General features: G+C 36.8%; 1 protein-coding gene across 2 annotated transcripts in view; it reads right to left on the reverse strand.

Annotated features, from left to right (window-relative positions):
• The window catches only part of LOC145988763 (eukaryotic translation initiation factor 2 subunit 3, Y-linked-like), a 47,945-nt gene that overhangs the window by 12,145 nt on the left and 21,220 nt on the right, over positions 1–14,580 (reverse strand). Inside the window, exon 4 of one of the 2 annotated variants that reach the window (XM_083123929.1) lies at positions 7,953–12,756. The exons of the other annotated variant lie outside the window; for it this stretch is intronic. Within the exon in view, the coding sequence (XP_082980055.1) occupies positions 11,156–12,756 (1,601 nt within the window). The 3' untranslated portion in view covers positions 7,953–11,155. Of the gene's footprint in view, positions 1–7,952; positions 12,757–14,580 lie in introns of those variants that run through there. 2 annotated transcript variants of the gene reach the window in all.

Here is a 14,580-nt window from a genome sequence, read left to right on the forward strand (position 1 = left end):
AGTGAAGATGTCCTTCCACAATCAATCACATTTCAGTGGTTCAAACAGTTTGAGGAGGGCCGTGTTTCAACCACAAAACTGGTCCGAGCACTCCGGGCACCGCAGTGAACGAGATCATAGTTAACACAGCTGCCATCAATGTTCGGGAAGATCGCTGAATAACAACAGATGAACTGGGGACGTGTTACACATTTCCTATGGTAGTGCGTTCACCATTCTGCACGATCATTTGCACATGCAACGCGAATGTGCAAGATGGGTGCTGAGATTGCTAACGCCTGAACAGAAGCAGGTGAGAGTGGAGGTGTGTTGGGAGCTTCAGCATCTGGTAACGGAGAATGGCAAGGCCTACCTGAATTCCATCATAGCTGGTGATGAGAGTTGGCTTCACCACTACGATCCCGAAAGCAAACAGGCGAACACAGTTCTCGGACACCAAAGCTGTTCAGTCGGCGAATAACATAATGGTTATTTCCTTTTTTGACTACCGTGGAATGGTCTACTAACATGAAGTGATTACCATGATTACTGGGCAGTATTACGTGACAGTTTTGAAGACCCTGGCTGAACACATCCATTGAAAATGCCCTGAGCTGAATCCATCTGGTTGGCGCCTACACCAGGATAATGCACGCCCTCACGATTCCAACATTGTTGCCAATATCTAGCTCGACAAAACATTGAATGTGTTCCGCACCCTCCTCAACCTGGACTCAGCCTAATGTATATCGTAAGTAAAAAATGCATTCTCATTCTTTTTTGACTAGCCCTCGTATATTCTATTAACAATCAGTCTCATCGGTGTACTGTACATATTTATTTATTATACAAATGTTTAGACTCCTGAAAACAGCTAATAAAGCTACTTAAATATTATTAAATAGTACTCCATCTGTATTGGCATATTGGTAAAATTGCCAAAAATGTTCCGGCTCTAAAATAGGATGTTCAGATGTCTTGGAGTGTGTGCAAAAATTGCAACAACTTTCACGGAGTCTACATTTCCTGGAAATTGTGCATAATGGAGAGAAATGAAGTTTGCGACTAAATAATTCTCTCATGTGAATTTCTGAACATTTAAAAGCAAAACTCTGGTAGATGGCTTTGATATAATTGCAATTGATAACTTGTATATTAATATTTTGATGTGTTACAATTTTCAAGTATAGATTTTTGTGGAAATTGGTAAGAATATTGACAACCCTACAAAATGTACATACAATCTGTAGCATATCAGTTACCAGTGTCAGTAAATTTATCGAAATTAAGCAAAATTCCATATCTATATACAAGTTGCATAGCAACCACACCCACGAGCCCTGCAATGTTCTGTATGTGCTTCCGAAATTTTGCAGAATCCCAGAAATTCAGACAGCATCGCTTATATGCTTCCATTTAAGAAACAGATCTTGTGGGTTACCAATAACACAAATCAAAATGGAAATTCTTTGTGGTAAGCACTGGATACAAAGACCCACTCTTTTTGTTTACTATGAACTTAGACAATTGTATTTATAACATTTCATCATGCAATCGATAACTGAACCAATGATAGCAGTGCAGAATCTTCAGATACAGAAGATTAAATTTTGTTAAGTCTACACTTTAAAACACTAGGAAATTGTCTCAAGTGTAAATTTTAACAGTAATGCACAAATCAGTCACACCTAATCTGTTAACTTTTTTCACACCTGAAAAATGTGTAGTTTCTTTTGTGTGTGGTATTTAAAATATTTCCAAGGATGTCCACAATTCCTTTTATTTAAATAACTAAAGTAAATGCCCCACACTGTCCATGCCTGTTGTGCGTTACATTTTATTAATGACATTTCATTTCAACTGTTAAAACACTTCAAATGGGGCCAAGGGGCAATTGCATCTTCCCTGAAGGATCAGTATGCCCCTGGTAGTAAGTTGGGTATTGTACATGTTACTTGGGTTGCAAATTCTACTAGTTAAATATCAACATTATTTTGGGATGTTGTGTAGTTAATTTTCCTTTCTTTTTGGGTTTTGTGGACATTCTTCTTCTTCTTCAGTGTGTACGTGTTTTGATAATATACTTGTTAAAGAAAGGTCTTGTTTCATGAAAACCTAAGAACTGTAAGTTGACTGGTATATCAGGAAAAATGGCATTAAAATTATTATTAATATTGAGGTCCACAACATTAAGAGTAAATTCCGTGTCAGTATGGTAATAACCTTTTGAGTGTCAAGTCCTTCCAATCAGCTTTCCATTGAGTGACGCATGATCAGTGCATAGAGTCTCACCACCATTCTATTTCTTTCTACAGAGAGGTTATTTAAGTCTTTTACCGCGAGAGCGTCGGCTACCCCGTCATGCAACAGGTCCCGGCAAATTGCGTTACAGGAAGTCCATAACAGAAACAGCTTGTTTTGTAATGTTTCCACTTTTCACAATTGCAGTTACAATTACAATTGAAATAAGCACATACCTTGTCGCAAGGATGCTGGAAAAGGTGTCCTCCCAAATACAACTAATTCTGACATCTAATGTTAGATTAGACATCGCCAATTTATCCTCAGTTGTCGCAAGAGCGCCGACAGCTTATCGGGGAGTTGTCAGCTGCGAGAGGGTGCTTCATACTGCACGAATGTGACACCTGTCAGCAGTGATGCCAACCGTAGGAGGAAGGGGAGGGGAGGCTTTTCACTATATTGCGCCCGCATAAGGACGTAGGGACAGATTTTGCCAAATGAGGCAAAACATAGGGACTTTCTTCAATCTTGGAAAGTAACATTTTATTGTGCAAAGCTTACTCGCCAGTCAGTTGCACTTTCTTTGAGCTCAGTTTGGAATGAATGGATTAGTTTATCTGGATACTTTAGCGAGGAGGGAAAGAAAAACTAACAAACAAATCTCCATCAGAATTTTGGAAAATGTTATCGGTTACCAAGAACTTTCAATGCAAGTTCTTTTTTTAAAACATTTCCACTCTCGCGAAAATAGTGCTAACATTGCCACATTCTAACGTGGAAATGGAAAGAATATTTTCAATGTTAAGTGATACAAAAACAAAAAAAGAGAAATAAAATGGGACCAGAATTGTTCAAGACTGCACGAAATACAGCATCACCAACCAACATCTATCTCTTCACAGCAGCAGCATGTATGACTTCAAATAACATAATCAACAGTAAACGACTCAACGTTATTCATTAAGGCAGGAATTTATAATAACGGACCCTTTTGTAATTTCTATGCTACGTCTTATACTCGGGAAATAATTAGTCGTGATGAGGGTGAGGTGGAAAAAATTGTTCATTAACGTGTAGAAGTTGTAAAATAAGCTTTTCAATTCTTACAATGATTCTCCGTATACAAGTATGGTAGCCATATTTGTTGATATGAACAATTGACGTTCGCAATTAGTTACGCTGTCTACAGCAATGCCACACTGTTGATTTCATACTTGGAGAGCATGGATCATGTAAGAATGGCGGAAGAGAACACTAAAAAAGTTATTAATGTTGTACAGATTTTTAGGTGGAGTGTGCAGGAGGATGCCGTGGGCTAATTAATAAACTTATGGATTTCGGTATTTTGCCCAAAGAAGGTGTTTACATGTGACAATGACAATCACGATGTAGAAGAACATGTGGACTGATTTGATTACAGGTAAGTTTGACAACAGTGCATCGTTTGTAAAATTGCAGGATACGAAAATGGTGTCTTCTATGATGAACGTTTACCGTTAAAGTGATACGAAAATAAGATTTTTTTATCGATTCGTAATCACAATTAACGCAAAATCATTCACGGATAGCCCCACTGACCATTCACGGTAAGGTTAGGTTAGGCAAGGCAAACAGTTAAAATTTGGGGTCATAGTAATATCAGGAATATATATTTAGTTTTTTAAGTATTGGAAACACAAAATTTTCTGGTAATGAGCAATCGTGCTGATCAATTTTGCTTATTTTGCAATTTCTATACGTGACCCCCAAATTTTAACTTCATATTCGTGATTAGGAGGCCTCAATTAGCGAGTATGCAAAATATTACAAAAATCGGTGAGGGGTCCTTTATTGTAAATTCGCTCCTTCATTAATCATGGAAGTACTGAGCAGAAAGATTTGGTAAGTAAATGTGTATATTTTATCTTGTTTTGCATGCTCATGAAGTGGTGTTTTTTTAGTCGCTTTACTTGGTGTAGGGACAATGCCAAAAAATGGTTGGCAACACTGTCGGCTACCAGACTTAGTGAGTGGACGCTCATGTTCACTTCTGCTTGCGTTTACGGACTTCCTGTAACGCAATTTGCTGCGACCTGTTGCATGACGGGGCAGCTAGCGGCCAACGCTCTCGCGGTAAAAGACTTAAATAACCTCCCTGTAGAAGATTCTGCCTGACAATATGATGTTGGGTAAATGCTGGCAACCTATACGTGCAGTTCAACCTTAACACAGACATTGTAATGTTGCTTGAATATAGTAGTCACTATTAGTATTTGTAGCCAAATGTTATTAACTTCCCACTGAACCTTCGGCTGACACAGCTAAGGGGTGACTTTTCGGACTGAAGCCTAATCTCTCTCAAAGTTCAAAAGAGAAGCATTTACTATCTCAAAACAATTTGCCAAAAAGGTGTTCTTTAAATGTATGTATTTAACTTATCAAGCAAAAATTACAAAACACCTTGTGCTAAACATTTGGCCATCTAAAGCATTTTTATCTCCTCCAAGAAAGAATTGTGGCTCCATTGTAAAGTAAAAGGTACTGTAATTTTTGGCCCAGTTATCATCATCATCCTGATTTAGTTTCCAGAATCTACTTCTCTGGGAGCACTTGGGAGTGAAAGTTAATTTCTTAACTAGTCTCCTCTCCAGCCACAACGGACAACTACTGTATCTCTGTGCAGACTTCTGCTGAATTGTCCCAGTATAAGAATCAGAAGTTGTGTTGGTTTGCAAGTATAAAAAATAAATATAAAAAATTGGAACTTTATACCAGCTCATCACACACATCATCTACACTGGAAGGAAAACTGCACTTGATTTTTGTTCTAGTTAACATATTGATGCTTACCTGACAAATAAATATAAGCAAGTTACCTATTTGCTTTCTTCCCATTGCCAAGTTAAGAAAACAATTACAGTGTAAGGAAACTTTGCCAACATGAAATTCGGATGTGGATAATCAGAACTTCCAACTAAAATGCTGTCATCTTTAGATAGAAACTTATTTATTTAATGAAATATGCTTGTTTGTCATGGACAACTGCAAAACATCACTTTGGTTGATGCTATCAAATGCTGCACGTTAGTTATGTCATGAAATAGGAAATTTTACCAATGAAAATGTCCTTGTGGATAATTTTTTTTAAACTAATTCCAATATATGTATCAGTGTCAGTATGGTAAATTTAAAAACATTCTTATATATTTGACACTGGTACAGAAAATGTTTTCACATACATATGAGAAAGAATGAGTCAGGACATTTGAAATGTTTATGAGAAAACAGTTACTATTATCTTTTCAAGAGAGATTTCTGTGCTAAAAATATTGTAAGAAAAAATGAAAAGTAAGCTTTTCAGGGTAAATTACCTGTCTCCGCGTAACCGCCTAAGAGATATCTCGAGATACAATGTAAAATGTAAAATTAGGCAAATCCACCAGTAAAATGTTTTAGATGATGAAGCAAGTTGCCACCGCAGTGGTGTTTAAGTGGCACCAAAATTTTGCGCAGGGGTGTGTGTGGAGGATGAGCATACTGGTCAGTCACGAACGAGTTGAACCGAATGCTAGATCGAAGAAGTTGCAACGTTGGTGAGTGCCAACTGCACCCAAAAGGTATATAATCTTGCAGCAGCAGTAGTAGTAGGGATTAGCCATGGTATGTGCCACAAAATTTTGTCTGATGACCTGAACATGTCACATGTTACCCAGCATGTGCGCCACGCCACGTGTCCTGATGCAAGACCAACGTGAGAATCGCACGACCTGATCAGTAGTGCTGACGATGATGGGATGTTTTTAATTTCATTCGGCCAAGGAGATAATCACTGCCACAAGAGAAGCCGTACAGGATCTTCCTGTCACCATCTTTCAGCAATGTTTCTGACAGTTATACTAATGTTTGGCAGACGTGCATAGCGACTATTTTGAGGGACTTTGTGGATCTGTGCAAGTGTATGCCGTGTCATGTGACTGCCTACACTTGAGGTGTCAATCCACGACTAAATTTCAAATTTGTTGGCTCGGCTCAAATGTGAATCTCTCAGTCCTTGAAGATACAAACATGATGTTTATGAGATGTTAGACAAGAGTGTATATACACCTTCATTTCAGACGTAACCAACCCTTCTAATTTGTTTGCAACTCTCCAGACAAGACCTTTCATTAAGTTCAACTAAATTAGCCAGCATTATTTGCAACACAAACACTTCCTCCCATCTGTTTATGCACTTGCTCTGTTACTGCTGTGTCCAAAAGGTGGATGGGAGGTGTAGTTTTAAAGCAACCATCAGACAGGAACTCAATGCATATTGAAGGCTTGTACACTCATTTATTGAAAATGAACATCAATAACTACATGTCAATCAAGAATAAATAGCAATGGCATGTGTTTTGTGAAGAGCACGAAAGAAGGAAAGAAGTCCTTTTTTAGAATACAAGAAGTTTTCTTCACAATTCACTGTAGTCAAATTCCAGATTTTAAGACTGGAGCTTTCAAGAGAAGTTGAAGCTTATATAGTTCAAGACTATAGCTATCAAAATTTAATTTGAAGTCCAAACTTGTACCTTTCAAACACACCATCTGCTTCCAGATTTTTATAAATTAACATCCCATCTGAAGTCTGAAGTGTACTGAGTGTTATGCAAATCATGGAAAACTGATTAATTTTGCTTCACACAGGAATAAACTTAATACTCTGATAACTGCATAAATGGTTTGAGTTGGTGTTTTAAGTCCACTTTATGCACAGTAAGGCTAATCGGGACTGGACCTACAGTTTAAAGTGGGATCCGAACCACTTGTGCCTCCACCGGGAATCAAACCCGGGACCCCTTGATTACAAGGCAATGACGCTACCACTGCGCCATGGGGGAGGCCCAACTGCATAAATGTTCATTTTGTGTAAGTGAAAAACTAAATATGCTGACCAAGGCAGTAATTTATTTTATTAAAAACATAACTATACGTAACGTGAGTGGGAAAATGGAAGGAGGCCAAGGAAATAGAGAAGAAAGGTGAAGAAGACACAATGAACTGGAATGGGGGGCTGAAGTTAAACAAAGAATGGAAGAAGGTGTTAGAAAGAGTGGAAAGGACAAGAGAGAAAGAGGAGAGGAGAAGGAAGAAAAATGAAGGAAAAAAAGCGTGAGATAAAAAGTCCAACCACATTCTATATGGAAGTAAATATGTTTAGCCTTTTAGGTGAAAGTACAGTTGCCAAGGGAAAGCTACCTGCTAGAACATTCCAGAACAACTTTCTAATAGTCTGGATGGAGTGATGTTTGTGTATATATAATGCCCTTGTTACATTTGTACTTGATACAGAGTCTGAAGAAGACCTTGCCAGAAGGTTGAAACGTTACGTTTAGTTTATGTTTTTAATAAAATAAATTACTGCCTTGGTCAGCATATTCAGTTTTTCATAATCATGGAAACAAGGCTTAATGGTGTTATAATTTGTGTAAGTGTAATTTTTAAACCAAATTTAAGGATACATTCACCATTTTAACACTGAAGTGCCATTAAACCACTTTCAATTAATTAAATCTACTGAAGTTTTTGTAGTAGAACGTTGTCCAGTTAAGCACAAAATTAATAAATATCTCTTGCGGCGTTCATTTTATTAACTATCAAAGTAAGGGATACACAACTTAGATCACTCCATTGGAATTATATTTAGTCTTTATAATGACTTCAATCAACAAGATTACAATTTAGGCATGAATTTGTACTATGCAATTTGTGGAAAATTATTAAAAACTCTCAGAAATAATTACTTCTAAAATCAACTGGGATTTGGAAAATTCATAACTACAGCAGTTCCAAAGAAGTATTTTATGTATATATATATACGTATAACAAAGGTACATGTATCTTAAACATACACTGTTAAAAAAGAAGTGGTCTTTGTTACTTATACTAGTAACATACTAATCAATAGACAAATCAGCTAAAATCTGTCCATATGCTGAAAAATATCTACAAACCCGATTTCATATGAACAGCATTGGATTCACTTTCTTAGTATACCATTCAGATTACAGCTTTCTTTTACATCTGCACAATATAAGAGCCATTGTTTATGCAACAATTAGCACACCTATTACAAATGGACATAGTTTTCTACAAAAAGTACCTTCAACCAATCCATAGCAAATGGATAAGACAGTCCAAGCTACTGCTTTGTAAACACAAATTAAATATTAAGCTCCGTTACACTAATACTTATATCTAAGGATAACCAAGTAATCACTAATTCTAACTTGGAAAGTGTCCATTTCTCACATGGTTGTGTTGAGCATAGTTTTGCTGCTGTCTGTACTTGCGGACACACTTTAATGTACAAACTTAAAAAAACCTGGTACTCCAAGTACCTAACTAATGTTTTTCAACTAAAGCCTACATAAAACTCAATATACAAATAATACAAAGTCCATGGCCAATTTTGCATCATCATAGGATGTGCATTATGTTAAAAACTGTCTCGTAACATGTATGCTATGTTTTCTGCCAGTCATGTTTCCCATGTATATGTTACATATACATAACCTTACCTAAAAAAAGCAACTGTTCATGTTTGGCATTGATGCAATCAATTAACTGTGCTATATTTTTGCTACATAGTTTGGATATCCCAAATTAAAATGTTGATTTTATTTAATTCTAATTGGAGCAGGAGAAGCATAGTCATGGATTAATGTATAAATTAGGCAGTGTAGTATAACTTACGATGATCTCTACTGTACTTAGAGCAAAAGCAATTACGTACATACACAAGCACAACCAAACTAATAAGGAAACATATAATGGTTAATTAAATGCTATTTATTTCTCTACTGCAGGCAAAACAAACTTTCAAACGCAATAGATTCAAAAGATCCTAATAATAAAATGGCATGTGAAACAGATCTCATAAAGTACAGAATTGGAAACCTGGCGTGTATCTACAGTTAAACGGAAATAAGAAATATTGTAATTGCCAATTCATGAATTGTAATTAAAAACAGATAGGGGGAAGGAGACACACCACACTTTAAACAGCCCAGAAAGATACCATGCGGTAATATCACATTTAGACCATGCCTTCACGTAAGGTATGGTACCCAGTCTCGAAAACTTCAGTTATTCACAGACTAATCTTTCTTTCAGTCAGTCTCAGAATAGTGTCTACTTCGCAAATTTCAAAGATTCCCAGTGGGTTATGTACACTGAATATAATGCACACACACATACCAAGCAAGCATAGCAGAAATGACAATGAAAATAATATGGCACAGATGTGGGAATAGAGATCTTGTTTTTGTACATTGTGTTGGCATATTTTCAAGTCTACCAAGGAGTTTCCACACACACACACTTTAACTAAGCAATGGTCACCCCCCACAACCTTCCACAGAGTACTCAGTCTTATTTTGCAGTAAAATCTCACTGAGGTCTCATGTTGCTAAAAAAAAGTTTCCCATGGTGTTTGACAAAAAGACTGCTACTTATAAATCATGTCCAAATTAAAATAAATTCAAATGCAGCCAAACTTATCACTGAATGTCAAAACGAGGACATGTGGATGAACCAACATGTCAGTCAGCACTCGAGGTGGTGTTATCACCACCACCTTCTGCTTCATGCAATCAAGTGATGTCTCCCTCCACCGTGAAAGCACACAGAACATTTCAGGAATTGAATGTGGGTCTATTATGATAGATACCTTGACTGAAATGAATATAGTGACTTGTCAATAGTAAAAAAAAAAACAATGAATTTGGCTTTAAAAAACAAAATATCAATCCAGGAAAAAATGCAACATATGGGAAGATAAAAATGAGATTGAATTTATTATTCCCAAGACCATAATTTCTCCAGAGGATATCACAATGATACACATCACAGTTAATTCCCTGACATTGTAAATTTCAATTGATCAAAACACACTCAAAAAGAAACAATGCCCAAAGAAAATGTGAATATATTATCATTTAAAATAGCGACACACACACATACAGGTTGTATTGTTACCTAATAGTACATTCTGTTGACAAGATTAAATTGAATATTTCAAATTGATTTACCATACACAGAATTCAAAATAATTTAAATAACAGCAAGCAACAGCTAAGTCGGGAATCAGATATGAAACATTCTACATTCACAAAGGTTAAAAGGTATTCAATTAAAATGGCAATTTTGAAAAAAATAGGGTGGGAGAGAAGGTATTCTTCGTTCTAAACTTTCAGTTAAATTGAGAATGGGCTCATTTTTCAAGCTTAGCAATATGCTCTATCTACAACACAAATTTACACTGCTGAACTATAATATTCTACATTACAAGTAAATTCAAAATGGTGTGCGAGACACTTTCATACAATACAATGATTTCAACTTCATTCACTATAACTTATGTGTAGAAAACTCGCATGTTCCTCAAATAAAAATGAATACTAAATATAGTGGGAAGACCACTATCATTGTCAGTTCTAAATGTATCCCATCCATTATCATTGTATGAAATATTGAATTTAAATATTTTGCTTAGGACCTTAAAGTATGCAACAAAAGAAAGCTGTACACTTCATAACATGTTAAACTAAGGACAAATACACTTTTACAAGTACTTGTGTGCTACAAACACATCTATATATAATTTTTACATAACAGTGACAGCACAAGCTTTACAAATTCATCAGCTAATTACTTATGCTCAGAACACACTTAAAATGGTACAAAATGAGAATTGCTAGAAACATTCCTAGAATATTTCTGTTTCAGCATTCCTTATCCACCACTGTTTTAGTTTCTTTGTCTCTTTTTTATGGGATGCAGTCCCTCACATACATACCATGCACTACTATAAGTGTAAAATAATTCAGTCTACCTTCACAGTAACAATCCTTACATACTTTGAACACTGGAGACAAAACAAGGTTGGCAGTGCTTGACAGCTTACATACTACAATAATTAAAACAAATATTTTCTACACGATGTTGACTTGCATTTACATTGAATTCTACCTTTGATTTCATCTCCTTCATGAATATCGGTAGTGCTCCCTTCCATGGTATCTTGCATGGAGAGTTTGAAGCGTGAGGAATTTAGATCACTCGACTTGAGGGACTGAGACATGTAATCGAAAGTGATCTCCTCACCCTTCTTAATATCACGTGAAGCAAACAGCGCTAGCTTTGGAAGGTTTGGGTCCAGACAGTTCATCCACACGGCAAAGACAAACAGATTTGGATCACAAGAGTGATTAATGAAGTGAGCAATATTTCCGTAAACTGCAGCATCGACCGTATATGGGAACTGTTCCTTCTCGTTGTAATCTAAGTCGAAGAGGTAGGTTCTACCCTCAGCATCGTACACTTTCCCTCTTCTCTCTGCCTCTTCATTTGATATTACCTCCCCAACATACTCACAAATGAATGTCCCCTTCTTAACACTTTCCAAAGCCTTCACTCCCCACCCACAGCCGTTGGATGTACGGAAAATACATAATTTAACCATCTGACCTTTTTGCACCACCCTATTCAAACAATCGGAACTGCACTTGCATCTTTTGTTGCATTCATAGATAGGTGTTCCCCATGGGACACGAAGTCTTCGGTTTTTCCCATATGCAAAACTGCTTCCAGACTGTTTCCCGCAACAGGTTCCTGAACTGGGTTCACAGACTGCACACTCACATCCGATTGGTGGATCATCTGGTATAGTAATACCTGCACCAGGAATATAGTCATTTACGTAAATGAAATTCGGTGGCGGGCCTTCCAAATCGACTCTATTCTCAACAGTAATAGGAGCACTCCCTTTCGAAATCAGGTTCATCTCGAACTCCCAGTCCTTCAGCCGAGTCTTCTGGTCTTTCCTCTTATTGTGCAGCTCAACAATCAGCAGATCCTCTTTCAGCTGATTCATAGCCAACACACTCCTACTTCCCTTTGTTTTGTTTACGTAGTCGATCAGTTTCTGCCTAAGCTTATTTTCACTGGGTACTGTGTAGTTAAGATACCCCGACAAAGAACGCAGTTTGGCCATCAGCTTCTCAACATTTTCCTTCAAAGGCTGAACAAGTTCCTTGGAAACTTCTTTTATTCTATAATCTATGAAATGGCGTGCCAAACGTGGATCCGGTGGGACCGAACTCTTGCTCATCGTGCCATTTTCCTTCTGGCGTATTCTTTTCTTAAAGAAATCCACTAGAAGTTCCTGGCAGTGAACCAGATTCTGAGGTGGTTCCCACGTATTAGATGAGTTATCCCAGCCCCTCCACTTAACAAAGTACCAATCCTCCCCATTCTCTCTTACATAATCAACAATTCTTTCAACCTCGTAATACCCATCGTCCGAATTGTCGCTATCACTGCTTGCTGAATCTGAGCCCGTTCTTTTCCGCTTCATCCCGTTCTCTTGTGATTTCATATTCCCATTTTCTTTACTCATGTTTGATTCTAGCTTGTCCTCTATGACTCCGTTTGTTTCTGCTGCTTTGGGATATTCTGGCAAATCACCAGCTGTATTCCCAACTGGTGCCTCATCAGCCAGTCCTGGATCTTCGGGCCCTGCAATGTAAAAGCTCCTGTTTTCTTCATACTGATCTGACAAATTCAGTCATAATCACAAAAAAACATGATTGCCAATATTTCAGAAACTAAGCTATTTTGAATATCTCAGAACTGACTGATGGAGTCTGAACACCAAAACTACAGGAAACAACTAAGTCCCCAGGATAGAACATTAAAATCTAGTTCAATCTTTGTATTATATTTATGAAATAAATGCATTGGTTTTCTACTATTTGGATATTATGTCCAAAGCAAGAAAAAAAACACCTATTGATTACAAAGGATCTAACTACGTAAACTTTAAATATCAAAGTTAATAAGTGGCTTCGGCAGCAGAAACATGAGTTATAGAGACAGTTAAAGTTCTAGGACAGGTGGCACAAATGTTAACTCTTCCACACAGTCTGTGTGATCTCATTTCCTGGGTCTCAATTTCACTGAATCCTCCTCATATCTCGTACCAGTTTACCTGTACATTTGGAACCACCTCAATATTGTCCACAGTGACTTTGAAGAACTATACAGCTGCTTCAAACTTTACAGAGAGTACTGGAAATAATATAATTTCATGTTGCATACACTCTCTCTAATTCCCATCAGAATTCTAATGCATTCACGGCACTGATCCTGGGTGAGAATTCTGTGAACGAACAACTGCAGTGAGATATCTATGGTTAAGAATCACAAATTGCACCTAGTCCTAGAACTTCACCACAGAAATAATAAAAAATATAAACCAGTTTATCAGTGATAGTAATTACAATGCCTTCACTAGTCTCTGAAGATATGCACTACCGTGAATCTTGTATTTCCTAAGGATGGACAATGAAGGACCAGTATGTTACATTACAAATCTTGAACAATCTTCTCTGGAAATTTGTCCTTGGTATCAACTGTTTCCACTCCACCATTGAGCAATACAAGATTACAGTAGACAGAATATCTCAGTGTCCCTGTTGTGCAAAACACAGCTGAACCTCGATATATATATATTTCCCCAAATACATTCAATTGACATGGTCACAATGGTGCAAAATGTAACAAAAGTTTCCTCGGATTTTATTTTTTTTCCACCTTAGCTGACAAATGTAATATCAAGGTTCCACTGTATATGCACAAGAAGGATACAATATGTCAAGTAATCCAAAAACGTTGCACTATAATGTGAAGTGTGGCTGGAACATGCAAATCTGTTGTAAAATAAGGTTTATTTGAAAAAAAAAATGCATTCTTTCTAATAGCATGATTAATACATGCACAAGAGACAAAATTATTTTTGTACACACACATTTTTGGTATTATACAAATGTGTTCAATAATCTATTTTTATTAAAAGCACAAACACTTATTCAGTAACATCAGATTCTCTAGTTGCTGTTATCTCAAGAGTTTATATCAGGGGGTTGGCAACCCTCTTTGAGACAATCCCTCCTTTCGCTTGTCACATTTTCAGTGTGATACATCTGTACCAGTCAATTTAATGCCTAGTTTAAATTTAGTGGTACTTTTTTAAACATGAGATAGTCATTTACATTACCAGCTTGTATTAGTTAAATTTGAAAATATAAAAATCATAACAAAATTAAAGAACATTATGAAGAAGAGAACCCTCATGACATATGAGATGGGCATTAGTATGAGAATAATGAGTGCAAAGCTGTTTTCAGAAACACTTTTTAGGTGGCGCTCATATTTTTAGGGCTGTGCATCTTAATGGGATGACTGAGCTTGTCTGTTGTTACATAAAAACATTGAAACTGGGAGGACAACCTATCTCTGGAAATTATATGGACGAAGACCTTTCACAAGAAAAACTAACTT

The sequence above is a fragment of the Lepisma saccharinum genome, chromosome 6 (assembly GCF_977018435.1).
Source record: "Lepisma saccharinum chromosome 6, izLepSacc3.1, whole genome shotgun sequence".
NCBI lineage: Eukaryota > Metazoa > Arthropoda > Insecta > Zygentoma > Lepismatidae > Lepisma > Lepisma saccharinum.